General features: G+C 34.7%; 1 protein-coding gene across 2 annotated transcripts in view; it reads left to right on the forward strand.

Moving 5' to 3' along the window:
• PTPRK (protein tyrosine phosphatase receptor type K) overlaps nt 1–25,529 on the forward strand; it is a 540,251-nt gene that overhangs the window by 316,482 nt on the left and 198,240 nt on the right. For both annotated transcript variants that reach the window (XM_026504778.4, XM_026504780.4), the window contains exon 7: nt 4,942–5,235. In XM_026504778.4, coding sequence (XP_026360563.2) covers nt 4,942–5,235 — 294 coding nt within the window. The remainder of the gene's footprint in view (nt 1–4,941; nt 5,236–25,529) is intronic.

Genomic DNA, 25,529 nt, shown 5'->3' on the forward strand with positions numbered 1-25,529 from the left:
AGTATGGGCTGGTGCCACCTTGATTTCAGCCCAGCAATGCTGATTTTGAATATCTGACCTCCAGGACCGTGAGAGAATAAATGTCTGTTGTTTTAAGCCATCCGGGTAGTGGTCATTTGTTACAGTGGCCGTAAGGGACAAGTGCAGTGCCATTGTGTGCTTTTATGGTGAGAGTGCTAATCTTGAGAAACTTTTAGTCAAGGCTTCTTTGATAAGTAAATAAAACAGTTTGGAAGGTGATAGGGCTGAGAGGTATTTGATTTATTTATTTGGAAAGATGAATGTAGAAGTGCCATTTGCCCTGATGTTTACTTCATTAACTGACTTTTTTCCTGGCCTTGTGGCTTCTAGTTCTGATTTTGCATTTTATGAATTAACCGAATGTTAATAAGTGACACATATGTTTGTAAAATAGTGTTGTAATAGAAATAATTGGATGAGAATATAGTTTCATAATGACTTATTTTGATTTCAAGGTACTTTTTGAAATTATCTGAAATAAAATAAATAAAACAATTTGAATGTACAATTACAATTGTATAATAGGTTTAGATCTAGAATAATGAGTGTAAGTCATTAATTGAAAGTTAATTGGTAGCATCAGCAAAGTTTATCCTGTATTTCAGCTTCAGCTGATACCTACTGTACAACTGGGATTTATTCGCACCACACCTCTGGGTCTGATAGTGTATTAAGTTATGAAGAATATTAATATTGCTGCAGAACAATTACTTGTTCATTTGCTAGCTGATTAAAATTCATGCATAATTTATTGAAATGAATAGAGATTTTATAAATAAGCCTCCTTGTTCTCAAGGGCCTAAAAACAAAATACATATGCTAATACGAGGCTACCCTTTACTTCCAACATAAAAAGTTTAATATGTAGTGGTATATTAGTCTCTTTAATGCTAGATTTCACTTCTAGTCATGCTGTTAATCAAGGTGTATGCTTCTAAGTCTCTCTGAACATTGTCACAGTTCCAAATTTGAGGTACTGTTTTGATGACTGGACTACCCCTTTGTTAGTTTGACCATAGCAAGGGAGATATAAAACTGATCAGGGTGAATATTACCCTTCTTCAGGCTAAGCACCTGATCATATCAAAGTCATTTCTTCATGTACACAAAACACTAGTAATGAATATTAATTTTTGGTTTTAACATTTATATGCTCTCTGGAAAAACAAAGCAAAATAACAGCCAATATGGGGCTTGTTGACACATTTAGAAATGTGAAGTCTTTAACAATTCTTGAAATAATGCCAGGTTTACCAACGAAGTAATTGTAATGTCAAGAAGTTAAATAACACGTTCACATTTACCCAGCTATTCGTGTGTGCATTTCGTGAACCTAGAATCTCTTGACTTCAAATTTCATTTTCTTTTACATGTCAATTCCATAAAGATAGAAATAAAGAAGAAATATTATGCTTTACTTTTTTCACTTGTTTCTAATAATATGTGGTGGTGTCGCTTTTTCCCTCTCGTTTCTCTCCCTTCCGCTCTCCTCTTCCTCCTCTGTTTGCTTCTTATTTTCCACAGCAATGGTGTGCAGAGTTTTGGTGGATGACATTTATCATTCAAAATACAGTTACTAGTTCAGGTTTCAGAATACTCATAAATTTATAGATTAACCAAGGTTTGTTATTCATAATTTGACAAATCACTCCATCATGTTAAATATGAGACCTCTTCAGACGGTTGTGCCTCTGTGATATACGTGAGGCATTGCGGCTTTGGGTTAGAACCCTAGTAAGCTGTGGATTTAGCTTCATTTACAGCTTAAATTAGTCAGTATATGAGCCATCTGGAACGAAAACAAACATTGCACATATGAGGCAGCTCCGTTTATTTGCAAAGTACAGACTGCTTCTTAAAATATGTGTAACATTGAGATAGTCTGGGAAGATATTTGCATTTCTTCTATTATGCTCATTTCTCTATTCAGTTTCATTTTAGTTCAAGGTTTAGAAAGTTTATCAACTTTCTCTTTCTGTCTAAGACTTTTGTAAACTTGAAATACAAAAGTCATTAGTTTAATTGGTAAAATTTCATTATATGAAATGTCTAGCTTTGTCTTTCTTTAGCAGATTAATGAAAATACTGAACTATTTTGGTTTCATTTAAACTTTTTATTTTGTGAGTAACTTCTCAATTGAAGTCAGTTGTGAAAATTGAAATAGTTCACCCTCTACACAATTTTGACTCTATATCGTTCAAACAATTTTTAAACCATGAAGAACAGATATTGTGAAGTTTGTAAATCAGGTGTTAAGAACTACTTTTCCATAGCAATAGAAATAATTCTACATGTAAATTTCATATAATACATACATTATCTTATACAATCTTGGTTTTATTTTCACTTTAAACATGCACATCCTGAGGCACAAGCTCCTGTGATTCTGCTAAGGAGTTTGAAAGCCATTATCGTAATGAGCTATGGTTACTGATGGGATGAACTTAGTATGCCTCAAATAGTTTTGGGTAGAAAAAAAGAAAATTGGTGTTACTCAGTAGACATTTCCACCCATGTTGTTATTTTTTCAATTTTAATTTTTATTTGAGCATATTTGAAGCACAATGTACGTTAGTTTCAGGTGTACAAAGTAGTGATTCCACAAGTCTATAGGACACCTTATGCTATGTTCACCCCAGGTGTCGCTCTGCTCACCATACAGTGCTATTACAGTATCATTGTATCTATTTTCTACATAACTCTCATTTTAAAATAATGAATTTGTTGATTTATTGTTACTATGTCTCCGTTGCCATAGTATGTGAATAACCAATGTATAGAACAGACTAGCAATTAGTAGTTCTCAGTAAATATTTGTCAAAAGAGTTGTAGAGGAACATTATTGAAAATGACTTTAGTATGCATAGAGATCTATCTGGAGATACTTTAGTTTGCGTAGAGATCTAACATTATGATAATAACATTATAGTAATGTTTGCCGAAGTTTCTTTCAACTTATTCCTTATGTTAGGGATGTTTGTAACTCAGGGGTTCATAAAATGGGAACTATACTTTTTTATACTCTTAAGGTTTAAAAGCAAATCGTGGGCTACAGCTGAAAACCCTTGCTTCATTTAAACCTGTACCAGAAGGTAAAACCTGCCTATGAGGGTTGTTTTTGTTGTTTTTGTTTGTTTTTTTGCATTGTGTATTATTCTAAGCATGTGTTGCCATTAAAATAGAAAATCCAGTTTGAAAGATACTGGCTGTCTTTTCATAACTTCCTTCTATCTGCATCTTCTCCAGTCCACCCCTACTGAGGGGAAGGAGGAAGCGATTGTAGTTGCATTTAATAGCTTTTCTTCTTCGGGGCACCTGGCTGGCTCAGTTGGTGGAGCGTGCAACTCTTGATCTTAGGGTTGTGAGTTTGAGCCCCACATTGGGTTTAGAGATTTCTTAAAAATAAAATCTTAAAAAAATAACTTCCCTTCGTATAATTTGCTTTAACTCTTAAAACACACACACACACACACACACACACACACACATGCCTTTTTTAAAAATAATTGACTCTATTTCTTAGATTTTAGGTTTATATGAAAATTTAACAGAAAATACAGAAAGTTACCATATGTTTCTTACCTTGCCAACCGTTGCCCCTATTTTTTTTGTTTCAGGTTTTTATTTAAATTCTAGTTAGTTAACATATGGTGTAATCTTGGTTTCAGGAGTAGAATTTAGTGATTCATCACTTACATATAACACCTAGCGCTCATCACAAGTGCCCTCCTTAATGCCCATCACGCACTAGCCCATCCCCCGCCTCCTTCCCCTCCAGCAATCCTCAGTTTGTTCTCTATAGTTGAGTGTCTTATGGTTTGCATCCCTCTCTTTTCCCCCCCTTCCCATCTGTTTTGTTTTTTTAAATTCTACATATGAGTGCACAAACCTTTAAAATAATATTTGGGCAGTTACCATTTTGTTAAGATTAACACTTTCTCTTAAAAAGTCTTTTGGCTTCCCTGAGAAGTGTTGTTCAAGAGATTCAAAGAAGAATCTGATCAGAATGTACTGATTAGAGCATCTTCATGACATAGGATTCCCTGTGGACCGAGCTAGAGCAGTGGAGTCTTTTATAAAGTCTAGTATCAAATTCAGCCGTATCACTGTTTTAAATGAAGAAAAAAGGGGGGGGCGCTAATTCATCTTTCATCGTTTCTATACAAACATTCCAATAATGTTTGCCAAAGTTTCTTTCAAGCAAATATCTAAGCTGTCCAAAATTAAATTGTAGTGTACCTTTGACATTTGAGTTTAATGTTTGATTCATTGCCTTATCACATGCTACTACCAAAGGCTAGTGATATGTAGTGACTTGTGATTTTGCCTCGGTGTAAATTTCACTTTCTTACATTCTGTGGTAGGTGTGTAGAAACAAGTCAGCACTTGGCTTCAGCTTCTAAGTTCAGCTTTGCTGTTCCTTCCTCTTTATCTCATCTGCAGGAACTCTGCAGAAATGAAGAACAAAGCAAAACCAAAACCACTGCTGTGCCATATTTCATGAATGAAATAAGGAGTTATAACAGTATTCGTTAATTTGGAGATTTGTAGAGGTTAGGACCTGAAGAATGTCTAAGATGAACTGTACTGTGTTAGTAGCTAATCAGAGCTATCCATCATTAAAGATTTTCCCTTTATTTCCCTTGGTTACTGTGCCTGCACAAGTTTATCTCCTGGAGAGGCGTGTTTTTAATAAAAGAAAACTTGTGGTAAAAAGGGTCCTATCCCATCGGTGTAAGTATTTGCTCTTTAAAAGTACAGTTACCAGATGACTCATGTTCTGGTTTCCCTAAGTATTTGTTATGTACTCCTAAGTAAATTATTCATTAAGCCTTTCAGCTTTGAGAGACATTAATCTATCTATGTATTTTAGTCTTTTGGATTTTTAACTAATTAGATTGCACCTTCATCTCTCCTAGAGCCACCAAGACCCATTGCTCCTCCCCAGCTGCTTGGCGTTGGGCCTACGTATTTGCTGATTCAGCTAAATGCCAACTCCATCATTGGCGATGGTCCCATTATTCTGAAAGAAGTGGAGTACCGGATGACCTCAGGATCCTGGACAGAAACACATGCAGTCAATGCTCCAACTTATAAATTATGGCATTTGGACCCAGATACTGAATATGAGATCCGAGTTCTGCTTACAAGACCTGGTGAAGGTGGAACGGGGCTCCCAGGACCTCCACTAATTACCAGAACCAAATGTGCAGGTAAGACTGAATAGCGGGCCACTCTGCCTCGTGACGGGATCAAGCATTAGACATATAATATACATGCACTATGAAGTGTTCTAATTATTTTGCACATGATGTAGTCACACTAAGAGTTCCATTGAATTCGGTAAATTGTAGCTTTGTGTCGTAATTGGACTGACTTAAGAGCAGTGTGTTTCTGTTATTATTCAGTATTACAATGAATTCATAATCTTTTCTTGTGCGGCAATTTTGCTCAGCTTGCCTGTATTCAGTCCGAAATCTCTGACAGATGCTGGTGAAGGTACTCCTACCATTGAGAGAGAAGACTTTGGCAATTCCAGCAAATGCTGAGTAACTTTCGGCTACGTGGAGATTGTCTCGCTTGGTAATTTTGTTATGGGCTGTGCAGATAATATAGATTCAAACATTCCTCTGAACCAGGCCATGGTGAGATGACTCTTCTACTCAGAAAACCTGTTGTTGAGGATTAACCCAGCAGCTGGACACCTAGCTGTACACTATCCGGAGGCTTGTTAATTGACCCCCTGCCCCGTGCCTGAAACAAAGTGATGAAAATAATAGCATATGGACGAAACACAAAGAAAGGATGAAAAGTGAAATAAAAAGTAATATATAAGTATATATCCTAGTTCCTAATTATACCATGTTATTATAATGGGAGAAATTGTTAGCTATTTATTAAAAGCCACCGAAAAGTTTAATTGTCTCAGTTATGAGAGTGAATTTTTTAGTGTATTGTTTATTATTGAAAGTAGTTTTTTAGTTTAGTTGAAAGAGCCATTTTTTTAACCATCAAGCATTATGTTGAAACACCTGCAGAGTTAGTGCATGGATCTGTGGCTCCTGAACAATTAATGATTTAGGTTCTGAAAATTGAAAACTAAGACTGTAGGGATCTATGAAAATGCAAATGTCTATACAATGTCTTTTGTTTCTTGAACGTGTGTTTGGCGTTTATCATATTTTTATTTTTACAATATTCCGGGGCTACTCACCAAGAGAACTGATCTAAAATCAAAGCAAACCCCATGAAATTACCTGATATACCGCCATCTTTAAATATTGTAAATTCCAGCTCATTTAATATACTATGTTTGCATATACATTTTTACATATTGAACGATGCTCACTAACAGGGAGTGTAACTGCTCAGTTGTTAGATTTAGAGAACAGAAAGTTTACTAATTTGCTGTTTGGTATTGTACGTTGATTCTGTGGTTGGTGGGCAGCTTGACCTAGAAGACATTGGTTAAGTCTCCATGGCTCAGCCTAAGTCACACAATTTGCTGTTTAAATTTTCTGTGCAGCTTAGTCTTTTCATTCTAGGTATGTGACAGATTATTCTGATTGTAGTAGGTGACTTTTCTGAGGGAGGGGCAAGTGGACTCCACAACCTCAGCTAGTCAGAGAAATAATTTGAAGAGGAGACATTGTGGAAATTGAGAAATAGCTCACACTGTCTTCCAAAATTAAATATCCCGTGTTAACATAAAATGATGAACAATGGAGTTCATTTTACTGAGGATATTGCCTACACATGTTTTCTAATAAAACTCCTTTTCTTCTACATTTAATCTTTATAAGGTATATGCAATTAAAATAATGAACGGTAATTTACTATTCCAGTGGTCTTCTTTTTGACTTCTCCCCCCCCCCAAGTTTTTTTTTTTCTTTCTTTTTTTCTTAGTTCCAGCAAGTTAACATACAGTGCAATATTAGTTTCAGGTGTAGAATTTAGTAATTCATCACTTAAATACAGCACCCAGTGCTCATGCAAGTGTCCTCCTTCATCCCCATCATTATTTCACCCGTCCTCCCACCCACCTCCCTCTGGTAACCCTCATTTGTTCTCTATAGTTGAGAGTCTGTCTCTTCGTTTGCCTCTCTTTTTTCTTCCCGCCATGTTCATTTGTTTTGTTTCTTAAATTCCACATATGAGTGAAATCATATGGTATTTGTCTTTCTCTGACTTATTTTGCTTAGGAAAATACTCTCTAACTCCATCCATGTCATTGCAAATAGCAAGATTTCGTTCTTTTTTACTGCTGAGTAATATTCCATTGTATATACCACATCTTCTTTATCCATTCATCAGTCGATGGACATTTGGGCTCTTTCCATAATTTGGCTCTTGCTGATAACTTCTTTTTGACTTCTGTGCCCAGATTTCTTTCTTTTAAATATCTCATCTGTTTTCTTATTTTTTAAAGGGTTTCATCAAAGAAGACCATTACAATTTAGCTCTACCACACAATATATTGTTTATATGTGATTTTTGTTTAACCAGAAATTACTTGAAATTGGTCATTGGCGTGCAAGCCAATGGAGACTGCAGTATATGAGATTGTGTTTTAAAGCTAGTTATGCTGTATTAAGTGGATGAAAACAGCATGTTAATGAGCATTGATTCATCCCTATTGAATGCTTATGTTGAGAATGCATATTGACTGCAATAAGTAAAAATATGACTATAGAGTTCTTTGAGGTATTTTATTTTGAGAATAACCTTCTCTATGTGGGAGGGGATAGAGTACAAATAACTTACACTCATAGTTGCTTTCAAATTTATAAATGTCTTGACATTTTGGAATTATAGTGCTCTTTTTTTCTAATTCTTTATTTGAGAAACATTTAATTTGTGGGCTTTGTGGCATAAAACGGTGTCAGGCTCACTGACACTTATAGTTTTACTTCCGACTGTAGAAAGTTTGTTTTTAAAACTATCTTTCACATGTGTTGAGTCTTTGTTACATATGTTTATTCATTTATAAGTGTCCTCAGAAGATGTGTTTGGTGCATATTTTTATGGTTAAGAGAAGTGCCTAGATTTTCAAGTACATTGTGGATTTGAGTGAAACTGGTTACTGTTTTGTTAGGAATGTCTGCTGGCACGTATTGCATGGTGCACTGGGTGTTATACGCAAGTAATGAATCATGGAACTTTACATCAAACACTAGGGATGTACTGTATGGTGACTAACATAATAAAAAATATTATTATATAAAAAAAGGAATGTCTACTAATCTTGCTCTATTATTAGAAAAAGAGGGAAAGCTTATGGAAATATATATTGTATTAATTTTTAAACAATGTCTGAAAAGCAGAATTAGATATAATTGATAAATATTGTACGTCTAAATACAGGGTCGGTATTGATGGTGAAAGTATGATGTCCGTCTCCTTCCCTTCTTCAAGATCCATACTCCTTTCTCCAAACTTAAGATCTATCAGCCTTAACCAGCACCTCCACTGGCCTCAGCCTGGTATTCTGTAACACAAAATAGAACACAACTTAGGCTCACTGTGCTAGTAGCTGTTATTTAGTAATGATTTCAGAGGCCTAAAACTTTTTCACAAGCTGGGGAAATGATTCCTTTGAAACCCCAAAAGTAACCTTTGGAAAAGTTCCCATTTCATTCTCTTAATTTGTGCAAGCTCTGAATACTGGTTCTATCTACATTCCATTTTAATTGAGGCTAGGAGAATGCCATACTGTAGTTGTAGTGTTATATCATATGGTTGAATAAATGCTGATTATTTTGACATAGCTATTTTAATACACCCTGCATGTTGACAATCAGGAAGCCTTAAAAATAAGTGTAAGAACTTCTCAGCTATGTCTTTGTGTCTGATACAAATTTCACATGAATTTCTTGTAAAATCACAAAGGACTGAGGATTATTTTCTGCCTCTTAGAAATTCTTATTTTGTTTTGGTGTATCACAAAGGAACATTGTCTGACTACTGAGTACCAATCAGAGAGTGAATTCGTTACTCTTTACTATGTTAAATATCCTCTTTTAATGTATTTAAGCCTTGAAATTTTATTTCTGGCACTAGTAAATTTTATTTTCTTTGCAGAAATCTGTCAATAAATAATTTTACAGTAAGTTAATCGAATGGTTTTATTTGTAGGGATTAATGAGTAAATTTTATATTTTAAAATGGAAATGTAGATTTTCATAGTGAAGTATTGGTTATTTTTGCTTTATAATCAGCATATAAAGTGTCTATCGTGATACTTTATCTTCACACCTATGAGGTAGATATATTACTTTCCCAATTTTATAGCTGGTGAATCCAAGACTCACTCAAAACAAAATGAAACAATGACTTATCTAATGTCAGACAACTGGGCAACTGGGACTCAAAACACATTTTCTAGTGCTTGAAAAGCCTGAATTCTTTTCCCTTTCTCCTACTATGGGTGATTCCCCCCCCCCACCTTTTCAGAAGAATAATGCATGCCTAAATGAAAGTATAACAGGTAAAATCTGGGAGGGATGCATATTTTTACAAAATAGTATCTGTATGGCTCACTTATTCCCTGAGAAACATAGTTTAATGCTTGGCACTTCACTTTTATTTAAAGTACAATTGATTAGCGTGCTTAACACTCAAATATATGCTGTGTTTTAAATGTTTTAAACATTGTTTTATTTTATCCTTTTCTGAAAATGTCCTGCCTAATTGCCAAAGCTATTTTTTTTTGTTTGTTTTTTGGTTTTTTTTGTTGTTGTTTTCTTTCTAAAGTACATTTAAATCATTTGGTGAGTGCATTACCTGCTTCCGGGTCTCTCAAGGTTGAAGAGGTGGTAATTACAGCCTCTGGTGGCTGTGGCCTCCTACGCTTGCCTCACGCTTCCCTGTGCACCTGAGGGGTATGATTATTGCACTGTTAGCTTGCAGCCTGACCCATGCTATTGTTCATATAATGCCTCTTCAGGCATTTTATGAATTTTAAAAAAAGGTAGAAATGTGAAGTTGTTTTAAATGGGAAGTAATTCAAAAACTCCATTGAACAATCCAAGAAAGTATGCTTGTTTTTTCTCTGTGTCAATTTCCTCTGGGTATACCATCTGGTGTAGAAGCTAAGAAAATACAGTTTCTTTTTCTCTTATTAAATGGAAATAAAATATACCATCATCAGAAATTGTCTTCATTGCATGCTTTAGCAATTGCATGTTAAAATTGCTCTTTTAAATTGCCTCCTGCTTCTGGGTAACCCATTGTGGGACTGTTTTATGATTAACTGACATTTTAGCAGCATCATAGGGAAGGTCAAGAGTTCAGGGTGTCCAGAGCATAATATATTTACACAGTTGGGAAAACTACTCTTTACTTTTACATTGAAGTTCAATGCTCTTGGCAAGTTTTAGTGAAACATGTAGATCTATGAAGCATTGACAATGAGAGTGTGTTATTTTAAAGGTAAACATTTACCAAAAATGCATTTTTTTTCTCTTAGAAATCCACAGTGGAAAACAAAACAATACAAACAAATCAATACTCAGGCATATTCAGGAAACCACAAGGTGAGGAATTAAATTTTGGCCTTTTGGCTACAGCTTCATCAGCAAAATGGAGCCGTATATTGATTTTTGCTGTGGTCTAAGATAGTTATCAATCACAAAGACTAGTTATCATTGAAACTCAGCCTTGAGGTTAAAACAAACAACTCTTAAAAGAATTTGTACAGTTTAGCAGCGTAAGAATGATATACTATTTGATTTAAATTGAAGGTTTGTAATTAATGCTTATTTTAATTTTTTAAAAGTGTACTAATTTCTTATATATGATATTTATACAGCTTCTTTGTTTTCGAACAAGAATTTCAAAGGGCAATGCTATTAATGTTGAAGTAAAAAAAAAAACCTAAAGATAAAAAGCCATAAGAAAAGTAATGGAAAATGATTCTTCCATTTTCTTAGCAACTTTCGAATATGTAGTACAATATTATTTACTATAGTCACCAACCTGTACATTACATACTCATGATTTATTTATTTCATAACTATAAGTTTGTACTTGCTGATCCCCTTCACCCATTTTGCCCACCCTCTTACCCACCTCCCCTCTGACAACCTTCAGTCTGTTTTCTGTATTTATGAGTTTTGCTTTGTTCATTTGATTTGATTTTTAGATTCCACATATAAGTGAAATTGTATGGTATTTGTTTTCTCTGTCTGACTTATTTCACTTAGCATAATACCCTCAAGTTCTGTCTTTGTTGTGAAAGGCAAAATTTCATTCTTTTTTGGCTGAGTAGTGTGTGTGTGTGTGTGTGTGTGTGTATGTGTATATACTCACAATTTCTTTATCCATTTATCCATCAGTAGACACTTGGGTTGTTTCCATATCCTGGCTACTGTAAATAATAGTAGTGAACATTAGGGTGCCCATGTATTTTTGAATTAGTGGGTTTTATTTTCTTTGGATAAATATGCAGAAGTGGAATTGCTGGATCATATAGCAGTTCTATTTTAACTTTTTGAGGAACTTCTGTACTGTTTCCCCATAGTGGCTGCACCAATTTACATTCTCACCAACAGACACAAGTGTTCCCTTTTCTCCATATCTTCACCAACACTTGTTATATCTTGCCTAAAATCCTTTTTTAGATTTCTTTCTTTTTAGCGCATAATAATTTGATTTTGCTTTTCAGATTTTGTAGAGGGTATTTCAGTTGGAAAGACATTTATTTATTCAGAAAAACTTTTATTGGCTTCTTTCTTTTTTAATAGCACTGGGTTAAGTACTAGGTCTTCAAAGTTATACCAACAATGTCTTGCATTTAAGCCCCTTGTAGTCTCGAGGGACAGACCTATAAACACAGAGTGAAATGCAGAGTGATAGGAATTTAGGAGAAGAAGCTGTTCTTTTTCAAGGGAGTGTTTAAGAGAAGCTGTCACCAAGAAAGGATGGCTTTAAAGCATAAAAGATGGATCTTAAAAATTGACTTTGCATTTTTAAGGCAGAAAAATATCAGAAAATAGAGTTAAAAACAGAGGAAACCTATGTTTAACCCAGTCGTAAATATTGTTGATGTGTTTTGGGTTCTGAAAATAAGGTAGCGCTTCGGGTAACTCTGGGCTGTGTTAGAACCGAGCCTGCAGGTGGCATGTGGCCAGGTCTAAGATAATCCAGACTGCTCTCCTGTTGTTTTTAAGAAGCAGACTAACATTCTTAGATTCGCTTTCAGGAAGATTATTCCATTTCTGTGGAAGATGAGTTAGAGCGACGGAAAGACTGGAGGCAGAGAGACCACGAAAACATGCTTATAGTAATAATAATAAAAAATAACCCTGGCTATCATTTTCTCTACAGACTGTCTCTCTCATCTTAAATCAGAAAGAGGATATCTATAAATTCCTGGATAATATTGTCATTCTTAATAATCAAGAAAGTTCCTTTTATTAAAGGGAGTTTAAAGACATTTTATAGGTGATTTAACTTTATTGTTTGACTCATTTTTCTTTTTCAGATAAGTTCGTTGTCCAATGTTATTAATATGCATGCAATTTCCATGACATAACACATTATTTTAGAGGAGAAAATTATGAAAGATTACAGAGAAATTCAAGAGCTACTGTGTAGTTGATGGAGTATTCATTTATTTCATAAATTTTATTGAGGGTCAAAGTTGTATACATTGCAGCACTTAAGACTGCAGAAGTTACAGCATTCATAAGACAGGATTCCTGCTCTTAAGGAACTGACAATCTAGTGTTAGAACCACAATAATAAGAAGAATGTAATAAGTGGTATAATAGAAATACAAAGTACTTTGGAAATCCAGGGTTGAGGGGGATAATTTCCGATTGGAAAATACTTTTTTCTAAGCAATATGTTTGAAAACAGTATCAACCTTTCTTTTCTGAACAGAGCTGAATTAACACTTGTGATGAATGAACCTGTAACATTATCCCTAATTCCTTAACTGTGGAATAATGCATAAAACAGTGTACAGCCAATAGTCACCATATGGGTGATTTGCCTTCTCTCTTTCCTTTCTATCAACACATAGGAAAGTATATGCACAGATGGAGGTATTAGATGGAAAATATAAGTCACACCCTGATTTAAATCATCAAAGTAATTTGTTTGGTTGCTTTGAATTATCTGTGGCCCATGGATTATAGAAATGTTATTGTAAATTTCCATGGGGCATATATATTCAAAATTTCCATAGAGAGACGGAGGGAGAGAAAGAGAGAGAGATTTAGAATATAGTCATTTTTGTGAACTCTTCCAATGGTCTATAATGCTAGGAACTCCCAGCATAAGGGTCATGAAAGTTGAACAAATAGGAAATCATCTTTCCTACTACCTCTTTTGTTTTTCACCTCGTGCATGGGATGTACAGTTAACCATACATACAGTTCATGGCACATTTCCTTATAGGGTAAATGATTAGTAGCTGTATAATTAACTAAATAGAGTTGTGTTGCTTTCTGCTTAAAATTGTCTTCTTCTGACTTACTTTGTTGCTAGAAAGCATTTGGTAACCAGTGAAAATGACACTTTTTATTTATCCATAGTACTTTACCACATGCCGGGTCTGTTAACGGTATCATTAAGTACTCTTTTTATTGGCTTCATTTGTTTTTATTGAATTTTTCATACTACAATAAAGCTGACAGGTGGAAATGATTTAAATAACAGCATCAATCCCATTCAGTGCCCTGGATTTCCCCTCCAACCCTAGGTCTTTTATTTGATATTGGGGAGTAGAAATAAAAATAAAATGATATATTAATAATGACTTAAATGATAATAACACAAGAGTGTCTAGAGAAGAATATGACCTAGATAGAATTAAAAAGCTATGGATCCAGATAAACACTAAGGGGTATGTTAATTATGAAGATGGGTTCCAGAGCTCAGCCTGTAAGCTTCAGACCTCTCTTAGATGGTCACACTGAGGCACAGACTTGTCCTTGATATTATTCCTTTTTACACAGAGAACCTACCTCCACTTCTAATTATCACTCCCTGTTTCCTTCCTTATTTGAATTATAATTTATTTTCTTTGCTTTGGAATAAGGAAGAAAACTCTTAAATCAGGTTCTGGCCTAAAAAAACCAACCAACCAACCAACCAACCAAACATGCAGTCACATTTTCTTGGGCAGGGTTGGTGAGGAGGGGTCTGGCCTTCATGATTATTTTGGAACTCACTTATCCAGACTCATCTAGTTATAATTAGTGTTTTTGGAGATCATTAGTCACTTTGTACAGTTTCTTGAATAGAAAAAAAAATGACTTTATAAAGATGTATCTCGTTATTTTCATCATTTAACTTGACTCTTAACTAAATCTGAAGATGGGGTCATCATAGAATCTCACTTCCTGGTCTTCACTATCTTCCTACAAGATATGGCCTTATTATAGCCAATAATTGCTGTAGTGACACTCTTCTGTGCTCTGTTCTCTCTGCCAGTCTGTATATAAACTGCAGAGGCAAAAAAGCATATTCATAGGAAAGAGATAATGAGTGAATTCTAATCTCCAGTGTTGTAAGTTATATTACACTTTGTGAACCCAATAAAAAATGAACTTCAAAGGGCAGAAATTCATGACTTTCATGTCACCCTAAGCAAGATCTGTGCAAATTCAGCTGTCATTACGTATGGTATGGCCCAGAAATCATTGAGTGATGTCCATTTTAATTGTCTTAGCCAAATCATATGGGTAAAGTTTGAGTTTAAATAACTCATGTGTCATTCTCTAACTTGTTGCTGTTTCCCACCTCCGCATAGTCCTTCACAATAAAGAATAATAATCATTCTTGGGGCGCCTGGGTGGCACAGCGGTTAAGCGCCTGCCTTCGGCTCAGGGCGCGATCCCGGCGTTCCGGGATCGAGCCCCACATCAGGCTCCTCCGCTATGAGCCTGCTTCTTCCTCTCCCACTCCCCCTGCTTGTGTTCCCTCTCTCGCTGGCTGTCTCTATCTCTGTCAAATAAATAAATAAAATCTTAAAAAAAAAAAAAAAAAGAATAATAATCATTCAGGAAAAAAGTTTATTTTTACCTGTTACCTTATTTCTAAGTAGGTACTGTATTCAGTCATGTTATATGCCCCCCCTCAAAATTTACACACATCATACATTTTGTACTATTGTTGTATGTGCGTCTGTAATAATTTATTATCAAAACACTATATATAGTAGGCTCCCCTTTTAACAGTAATTAATTTCTGTACCAATTATTAGGTATTCCTTTAAGTCTAGAGCACCTAATGTACTTGCTCAATACTCAGGGTAACATTTATTGAAAATCATAATATTTGGGTTTTCTAGAAGTTTTTCTTCTCTACGATAGACCTTACAGGTGAATAAAGGAATGGATATCTAGTATTGAAATATAAATGGCAGTAGTCTTCGAAAAGTTTTAATTAGATACTTCATAGATTTTTTATTCATTTATTTTTTAAATATTTATTTATTTGAGAGAGGGCAGGGGAGAGAGCATCTGAAGCAGACTCCATGCTGAATGCAGATACCAACATGGGGCTCAGTTCCACAACCCTGAGATCATGACCTCTGCTGGAAACAAGAGTCAGATGCTCAAGTGACTGAGCCACCCAGGGGCCCCTAGATACTTCATTGACTTTTAACTCCTTTTTTTCCATTCAGTATATTTAACAATATAGAGAATTTAAGAAAATGTTTTAAAGTTTAATTTCTCCAGTACTAAACAATATTATCTTAAGCTTTCATTCATCTTATCACCTTTCTATAATGGCATTTTAAAGCACAGTGCTGTTGGGAAAAAGCGAATGTAACTGAAAAACAAATTGATGTATTGATGAATTTGTGAACGTGGACAAGTGTATTGGAACTTGTTGTGTAATTTAAGGACTGCAAAATGAAGATGACAATAGCTCTTCTCTCGCCAGGGAGGTGAACCCTTTGTATGCCATCATGAAGCACAGCACTGCTGCAGGGTATGAAGGTTTGTCCTTTTCAATCAATGCAGTCTCTCTATATCAGATTATTAACACAGACTCTCTGATGGGTTGGACCAGTGGTTTTGTTTTCCTTGATGATTTAGTCAGTGAATTTTGAACCCCTACCAGACACTATAGGAGAACTAGACATAAACGAGTGAAGAGAAGACAACATTTCTCATTTATTTCATTTTTAACAGGTAACTTGATAATACATAGATAGACCACTACTAACAAGTGACAGGATGTGGAAGCCACTCATCATTCTCTTCAGTTGCACGTCACTGGGTTGTTTATTTTTCCCCTATGATGCCACCTCACATTAAATCCATCAGAATACAGAACTCTGCTTGTTTTTGGAAGCAACTGGGAGCAAAGGTTTTCTCTGATTTTCCTAACAGCTGGCTCAGATAATCCTTTAACTTCTGTCTCCTCTTTACTTCTGGCTTACTCTCCACTGGGGGAAAAACTCATTTTTGAGGCTAAGTTCCATTAGTGAACCAGTTACTTTTGGAAAAGATCGGCTCATTAAATTAAATTAATAGTTAGTTTTTAAGCTTAATTGAACTAATTTAGGTTTTCTTTTAAAATTTCTCAATTTTAGCACTTTGAACTCTACCTTAAAAATTACCCTTCTGAGGAATACTAAAAAGCAGAATCATTGTTCCACAGTTCTCTTTCTCTTCTCGGGTGAATTCTGCAGCATATTCCTGTGTGTGTGTTATGAATGTGTCTGCTCTCAGACTCAGCAAATATATATATGTGTGTGTGTGATTTGAATGTGTCTGCTCTCTAAAACAACCAGCTCCACTCTCCTTAGGGGGAAAAAAGGTGCTGGGGGTGCACTAACTATCCATAAGCTTTTTTTTTTTTTTTAGAGGTCCCTTCCTGCAAGTCCCGTATTTTGTAAAGACTTCATTAGAATTCAAACACCCAAATTGTTTTTATAAATTATATATAACCAAGTATTTCACAACATTTTGCAAATAGAATTTTTTCAAAGACCACTTCTAATGCCACAGTGTTGATACAACTGTTGTCATCTTTGTCAGTGCAGTATTATTTTTCTCTATGCCTATGTTTTTGTTCTTTAAGTTGTAAGTGTAGGACATATACAGTTTTACATTCTGCTTATTTTACTTGCCATCGTATTAATTCATTTCTTGTCATTCTATAGGACCTTCTAACCATCATTTTTAGTGATTGCGTAATATTCTATTGGGTGGTTGTAGGAGAGTGTATTTAACCACTCTTTTATTACTGAGGTTTTGGACTCCAGTGTTCGGCTGTTGTACATGCTGCAGGAAGAATTTTGGACATATCTTTCTTCTATATGGCTGAAAAATCTTTGACACATATTGCTTAGTTACTCTGTAAGTGTTACGTCAGTGCACTTTACTGGTAGCTGCAAGGGCATACATGCAGCCATGAAGTTTTGTGTAAGAAAGTACTTGAGAATTAATCAAGTCCAATTTCCGCATTTATTACCATTCTGCGTACTTGGATACAGTAGTGAAGTTATTTGCTCAATATCGGAAAGCTGTTTGATAAGAAAACCAAGACTATCATTCCTATTGCACTTTCTTGCTTTCTTTTACATGACTGTCTCCTATGTCCCAAACACTGCCTTAAGTGTCGGGTATTCTAAGACAAAGACTCTGATCTGTAACCTCTCAAAGTCTAAGGAATCATGGTCATAATAGTTCACATGTAGTGAGTACTTACCAGGTGTCAGGCACTGTTATAAACTCTTGGATGGAAATCCAGGCTGCCTGAGTGAATTTCTATGTAGAGCTGCCTGGAGAGGTTAGAAGATGGGCATGTAGGTACATAATTAGAATAAGTGGTATAATAGAGGTGCTTTTAGGCTCTCTGGGAGCACAAAAGAGCCTTGGAGTATGAGTAGAATTTCATCAGGCAAAAGACTGGGAGAATTAGCAGTCATGAGTTAAGGTTTGTGAGTCAGTAAAATCTAGATTGAAAGCTGGCTCTAATAGTTACTATTGGGAAAGTAACTTAAATCTCTTTAATGTTTCATACTGTCATCTATAAAGTAATGATCAATAATTGAACCTTCCCAATTTGATATTTGTCAGATAATCAGTGATATGCTAAAGCAGAGAATTGACTGTTAAAGTTTTAGGACTTTTGCCAGCCAGTTGTTAAATTATTATTAAAAATCAAATTATACAAACTTAAAATTATGCCAATTATATTTTGAACAAAAGTAATGTGTAATCAAAAGTTTCTACTTATTTTAATATATTGCACATTATCTATGTTCTTCCAGCTATTTATGTCTATTTTATGTGTATGTTGGAGATAATATATGATGATACACTAATGCTTATCTCCTCTAATTCTGTCTTGGAAAGCTTAAAACTGTAGCCAGAGTGTTACAGCATGGATATTGGCAAATGCAACAAATCAGAGCTTTCCCTCACCACCTCCTCTATTTTTTGGAGAGTCAAAAACATGCCAAAATGTTAAATATTTTTGCATACCACCAGAAATAAGGCATGGAAAATGCTTACTTAGCACATAAGAAGCACACAATAAATATTAGCCATTACTACATTACTACACAATAAATATTAGCCATTTCATTAAAAATAGCTTTTCTCTGATATTTCAAAAATTACAATTTGCAGGAAATCTAAAAGAATTATATGATAAATACCCATACCTTTTGCTATATTTAATATATCACATATCAATCCATCTATCCAGTTTTTATTTGTCCATCTTTCCATCTTAATTTTTTTAACTAATACATTAAAATATTTTGTTACAGGGAATGATTTTTAAAAGAATAATTAATTTGAATTTTTTAAAATTAAAATGTTTAGAATAATTAGGGGTATTTTAGAAATATTTCTCTAGTGGGGCACCTGGGTGACTTAGTCGGTTAAGTGACTGCATCTTGATTTCAGGTCAGTTCATGATCTCAGAGTCCTGGGATCGAGCCTCATGTCAGGCTCCACGCTTAGCAGGAAGTCTGTTTCAGGATTCTCTGTCCCTTTGCCCCTCCTCTCTCTCTATCTCTCAAATAAATAAATAAATTTAAAAAAAAAAGAAATATTTCTCTATTGGTGGTTTAGGAAAAGGATTGAAAGGAGATTTCAGGGAGATTAGAAGGCTGTTACCTCAGTCTAAGGAAAAATTGATCAGTGCCTGAACTGAAGCAGTGGAGATAAGAATTCCAATGAGGAGGCAAAGTTGAAAGAGATTTGAGAGCTGCAATCAGTCAAATTTTGTGACACATTGGAAGTGAATTGTGGCTTGGAAAATAAGGTATAGTGTGACAGGTCTTAAGTTAAAACCTTGGGGAAAATGTTAGAAGAAAAGTCACACCATGTTTAGTTTTTGCAGTGAGATACTGGGTAGGCAGTTATGTTCATGGGTCTACAGGTAAGTAGAGAGCAGGGTATATGGATTTGGGTGTCATCACACTTTCATTCATGGTGTCGGGAGTCATGGGTATGCTTTTCTTGAATTGGAAATTCAAGTATGTCTTCTTATTCAACCACATGAAAAAATTATAAAAATACTCTTTTTTGGGAGGGATTATACTATTTTATACTATCTACATTAGTATCTTATTGCATGAACCGTCCAGATTAATCAACTGTTAATGTTTTTGCAAAAAAACAACTTTAAAAATATACAGCATTTTTATATTTACAAATACATTAAGCTTGTTCAGTATATGTTTTATAAAGACTAGTTTATCTAATTGTGACATTCTTAGATGCAATTCAAGTGTTCCCCATAATGGGCAGCTCAGAGCATTATGCCAAGGGTAGAATCAAAATGTGGTTTAGTGTTGGTTTTTACCAGGTGATTCTGGGCAAACTTGCAAATAGGCTGATGTCTGTTGAGTTCACTTCTTTTTTTTTTTTTCCTAAGATTTTATTTATTTATTTGACAGATATATATATATAGAGAGAGAGAGCGTGCGCACACAGCAGAGGGAAAGGGGAGAATCAGACTCCCAGCTGAGCAGGGAGCCCAATGTGGGACTCGATCCCAGGACTCTGGAATCATGACCTGAGCTGAAGGCAGATGCTTAACCGACTGAGCCACCCAGGCACCCTGTTGAATTCACTTCTCTCTTCTTTCCTGTATTGCTCTCTGAGCTCTCATAGTGCCTCACCTCAAAGATTCATGGTGCTCTTCTGCAGCATGTGAGCCTTTCAGGGACCCCCACACCATGACAAGAGATGGTCACGTGTACAAGGGATTAACAGCAGTGCTGGTATGCTCATTCTTTGCAGTGCTGGTACGGGACAAACCATGTTGCGCGGATATCTTACTAGAACTTTGAGTTATAACAACTTATTTTTTCCAGTGTTGTATCAAATTCTACACTTGAGTTTGAAAATGAGCTAAAAATAATTAGTCTGGTTGTTTAAACCTTTAAATCAGAAGCCTCTGTAGGACAAGCTTAAGTTTCTAGACTTTCCAAGGATTTTTCACCAGAGGTGGGGAATCAATCACCTGTTTCAGCGAAGAGCAGAAAATAAGTGTTTCTACTATGTCAGATTTTAGGGGAATGTCCCTGTAAACTATAAAGTAGGTCAGCGAGGTTGAGACTGTATTAGAAAACAGCAGTACAAATACTGTTTTAAGGAGATGACTCCACAATTGCCTATTATTAAAACAAAAATGGGGACTCTTTAGTGATTCATTCCGTAAATGATTCGCGAGTCTTTGAATATAATGCTAATTATATGGGCTAGTTAAGTTGGATTTCTGCTTTTTAAGCTGACCACTTTTTCTTTCAGTTATAATGTTTTTATAATTATAATTTTGTAATCGGTAAGCCTTTTTTAAAGCCATGTTTAGTCTAATCAGTTACTTAGTTGTGTGCAATTTTAGTAAAAAGACTCTCACAATATATTCTAAAATTGGTTGATCAAGTCCTTTATTATATTTTAACAAGATAAGTGAGTATTGCCTCTAGTAGGAAATTGGCTATGAGAGAAAGTGTCGGATTTGGAAATCTGCTAAGCTCCTGGAAATACGTTTTGACAGAAATATGCATACATATATTTGTAATAATAAAGTTAAAATTGGATAATAATACTGTTATCTTCCATTTAAAATCAAGAATTAATCTGATGAAGAAATTCTTTTAGAGTTAGAAGTATTCTTTCAAAAAGTAAAAGGGTATTATTACAGCCCTTTAATATGCCAGTCATAAAATTCTGAAAAACAGAGAAATAAATATGTTCCTATGGTAGCAGAACAGTGAAACAGAGCTACTGCAATATTACAGATAGTGCATGATATTTTAATTTTCCTGGGCCAATAAAGCATTTATTATATAGTGGTTTTTAGCAAGGAATAGTGCATATGTCTTCAGTTAAAAAAAAATAGTTTCAGCTTGGACAGGTGGTATTTAAGGAGTTTGGAGTGAGAAATGGTTTGGCAGTATAACAAGGCACATTACAAGTGCCTACCTTGAAAGGAAAGAAAAAGAGACATTTTCCATTACTACCTACTGTTAAGGTGCCCGAATTATCCCCTAAACAACCTCATGCTTGTGGCAGTCATCATGCACTGTCATTTTTTGTACTAATATGAAAGTGCAATTCAGTCTTTTTGACAAATACTGCATCACTTTTGGCTTGGCAAATTTTTGTCACTCAAACCCAGTTGATGTATAAGTAGGTTGTGACATGCTGGCTGAAATGACTTTGGATTAACTGTATTGAGGAAAGTAAAATTTTACTTAAGGTGTTATTTTTCTGTTCCCCTCTCCTTCTCTCCTGACCCCACTCTACCCTCACTCTTGCCTTGAGTTTAGATTCAATCTTCTTCCTTGTTCTTTTATAAGCTATGTCATTATACCAAGGAAATGTTTTACAGTGAGACCGAAAGAAGCTTTTCTTAGAAATATATAGTTTGATCCTTTGTTTTATTATTTTTCTTAATTACGTGTTTACATATGTGTCCATGCACACCAGTGAACAATATAGGCATTCACAAAGTTTTTGCTTTCTTTTGAGGGCTCTTTTTCTAAAAAGGCCTAATATACAGTTTCTATAACCCTAGCCTCTTTATTTTATTTTTATTTTTTTAAAGATTTTATTTATTTATTAGACAGAGGACAGCGAGAGACAACACAAGCAGGGGAATGGGAGGGGGAGAAGCAGGCTTCCCGCTGAGCAGGGAGCCCCATGCAGGGCTTGATCCCAAGGATCCTGGGACCATGACATGAGCAGAGGCACCCAGGCGCCCCAACCCTAGCCTCTTTAAAGTCATTCCTAATCTGTCAGTTGGTGTGAAATATGAATATTTTGCCATTTTGCTTTTATAATTTTATAGTTACAGGTTTGGGTCTCCTAAAATGTCCTTTGCAGTCCTGGATGGTATGGATGTAATTGTTTTGTTTCTTCTTTAATTGTTACATCTGTATCTTCTCATGAAGGGAAGGTTTATTACATCGAAATAAACTTCTCTGGAAAGGTTTATTACATTATGTCTTTAAAAGATGACACATGGATTCTCAGGGCTAACTCCCAAACTGGCAGTCCTGAGAAAAAGGTCATTTCTCGGGGAGCTGAATATGGCACATAAGATCTGTTTGTGTTTTAAACAAAGTCATCGAATTAGAATACACTTGTCTTTAGAAAATGCCCACTAAAATGAAGTTTTCCTAATTTCCCAAATAAGGTGGTCAGGAATTACCTATGTCTTCAGTCTTTTTATCATTTTCTCCCAGTAGAGTAGGCTATGCTGAGCAAGAGCATAGAAATAATTATAGATATTCATATCCATGTGGGTAGATATAAATTAAATGTGGACAGAGATACAAAGATGTGGATGTTCTCCCACTGGCTTCTTTGAGGCCTGCAGGGCTGTTCCCACCCTTCCCCCATGCTCAACGCTGCTACAGGCGGTACTCCATAGCAGCCTTTGTCAACTTTATAGCAGTCATGGCATGGAGTTTTTAATTTCTTTTAAACTTTGTGTTATTTTAATTATGATATCTGAACTAATACTTCCAGAAATCCATGTGTCATTTAAAAAGTTTGTTCACACTCTAATTTAAATAATGTTGAGTAATAAAACAGAAGAAACCTTTTCAATCACCTGAAAATAATCATTCAATAGATTTCAGCATTTTGTCACTGCTAATTTATTTTGTGTTTCAAAACAAATGTAAATAATTTTCTCCCATGTTGTTCTGGACAATGGGTGGTACTTATTATAAAAATGTATAGATCGGTCATCTCAGTTGTGATAATGCACCTTAAAACACCCCCCCACACACACACGTATTTTTAAACTAACATGGTATAGAGTAGTGGAAATTGGAAAGAAACTAAATGCTCAACAGTAAGGGAATGATTTTATAAGTTATGCCATCTCTGTATCAAATATTGCATACTCAGTGAAATTATATACATAAAGTCTTAATTTGAATATAGTATAGGAAGTGAGAAAATCAAGGTGTGATGAAAGAAGAAGAAAACTCAGGTAATAATTTTACAGCTAGTTTTATTGCTTCTCAACATCATTTTAAGTCATTTATTTATAAAAATAAATACTAAGAAGAAAATTTACCAAAAACAAAGTAGAAAGAAGAGATTGGTGTTTAGCAATGGACATGAACTGAACTAATTCATGGTTCATTTAAACTTTCTGACCTTGCTTTCCATATCTTTAAAACTGGGATGATTATATTAGCAGAAAGGATCCATTTAAGGACTAAATGTGCTAATGATGTTGCAAGTTAATATTGAAAGTTTAGTTCAGGATACACACACACATTTTTCTGTGAATAGGTGTAATTGAGGGTTTTATAAAGTCATGTACTTTGAACTCTTCCATTAATTTAGGTTTGGGCAGTTTGATTTCAAGCAAAAACCTTTTTCCTTTTCAATCAAAATGCATGAGAGAATGAAATTAACTGCTCCATTTTTGGACATATCTCAAGATTTACATCCAAGATTGTGCCGCTGTGAGAACGTATTTTCTGGCACTCACGGATCATTCAACAGCTTTTTCATTTCAGTAACTTAGTGTGGAGGGGATTTCAACTTCTGAGTGTCATTTTCTTTTTACAGACTTGAAAAATATCACTTTGCTCTGCTTCTTTACAATGTTGTTTTAAATTAGATTCTTAAAAAATCTCAAAACTGAAAATATTTGGCCTTGGACTAGAATACGGTTACGTTTTTATTTAAAGATACATAGTTTGTGACAATAACTGCACTGGCAAATTTTATTTAGTACTTAACTCAATAAATTGTTAGGTCGGATGCAGTGGGTAAAATCAGTCCTTAGATTATATTTGGGGAAGGCATATAAGTAGAAAGAATATAAAAAATAATGAATGCATCAGCCATGTGATGGCAATATTATTAACTACAGCATGTGATTATAGCAAGAATCAAGTTTATGAAATGTCCATTTGCTTTTAAATTTTGTACTACTAGATTACTTACTGGTTGAGAATCTTACTATAGTTGGACCGCTTGGTAATGCAATCTCTTTGAAAATCATCTAGGAATAATTTCTTTACAGAAAATTTTGCTATAACCCACCTAGTTGTATGACCCATTTACCTTTGGATACTAACCAAGTATTGTAAAATGTAACTTAACCCTACTGGGGCCAGCTGAAAGTATTAGGGAAAACAAAGTGAATGTCAAAATATCTCAGATGAAAAAGACACTAGAATAACAAATTGGAGAATAATTTTAATCACCACAGTCTTTTTCAATGGCAAATAGTAATGCAGAAACCTTTTTTTTTTTAACTTCTGGTATATAGTTTGTTTCTTTTTTTAATTTAAACTTGTATGTTTAAGATTTATAATATTTGTTAGCATGCTTGCCAGCAAATAACATGTTAATGTAATCTTTACTATTAAAATTGAATTTTTTTCCCTGGCTGTGTACATATTTCTGTACCATTTTGCTTTTTTCACCAACCAAGTTATAATAGTATTTTGTGTTGTGGTGAGTTTTTTATACGTATTTATGTATAAGCCATAGCACACGCTACACATCTCAGGTAACAACACTGGACTGACTCCGAAGAAGTTTTTTGTTATCATTGTCGATTAATTTTGAGCAAGTTGAATATTTTATTCTGAAGTGGTAATACTTTATTCCTAGTTGTTTCCTGATGATATTCATAACCCAAGTGAACTTAGGTAACAGAAAACATAATACCAATGTTAATTTTTCAGGATATAAAATATTATTCAAATAATTTTCATGGGGGTGCCTAAGTGGTTCAGTTGGTAGAGCATGCAAATCTTGATCTTGGGGTTGTGAGTTTGAGCCCCATGTTGGGGGTGGAGTTTACTTAATAATTTTTAAAAACCCAGTCTTTATTTTATTATTTATATATTTACAAAAGAATATATCTATTTGCTATATGCCTCTTAATTTCGTTAATAATTTCTAGAATATACAAGATTGAACAGAATACTAAATTGATAAATGGCATGAAGGAAAAGGGACACCAGGTGAGAAAAACATAGATAAATTCAGAGGGTAATAGGAAAACATTTATGTCATAGAATCTAGTATTA

Source organism: Ursus arctos, unplaced genomic scaffold (genome assembly GCF_023065955.2).
Source record: "Ursus arctos isolate Adak ecotype North America unplaced genomic scaffold, UrsArc2.0 scaffold_13, whole genome shotgun sequence".
NCBI lineage: Eukaryota > Metazoa > Chordata > Mammalia > Carnivora > Ursidae > Ursus > Ursus arctos.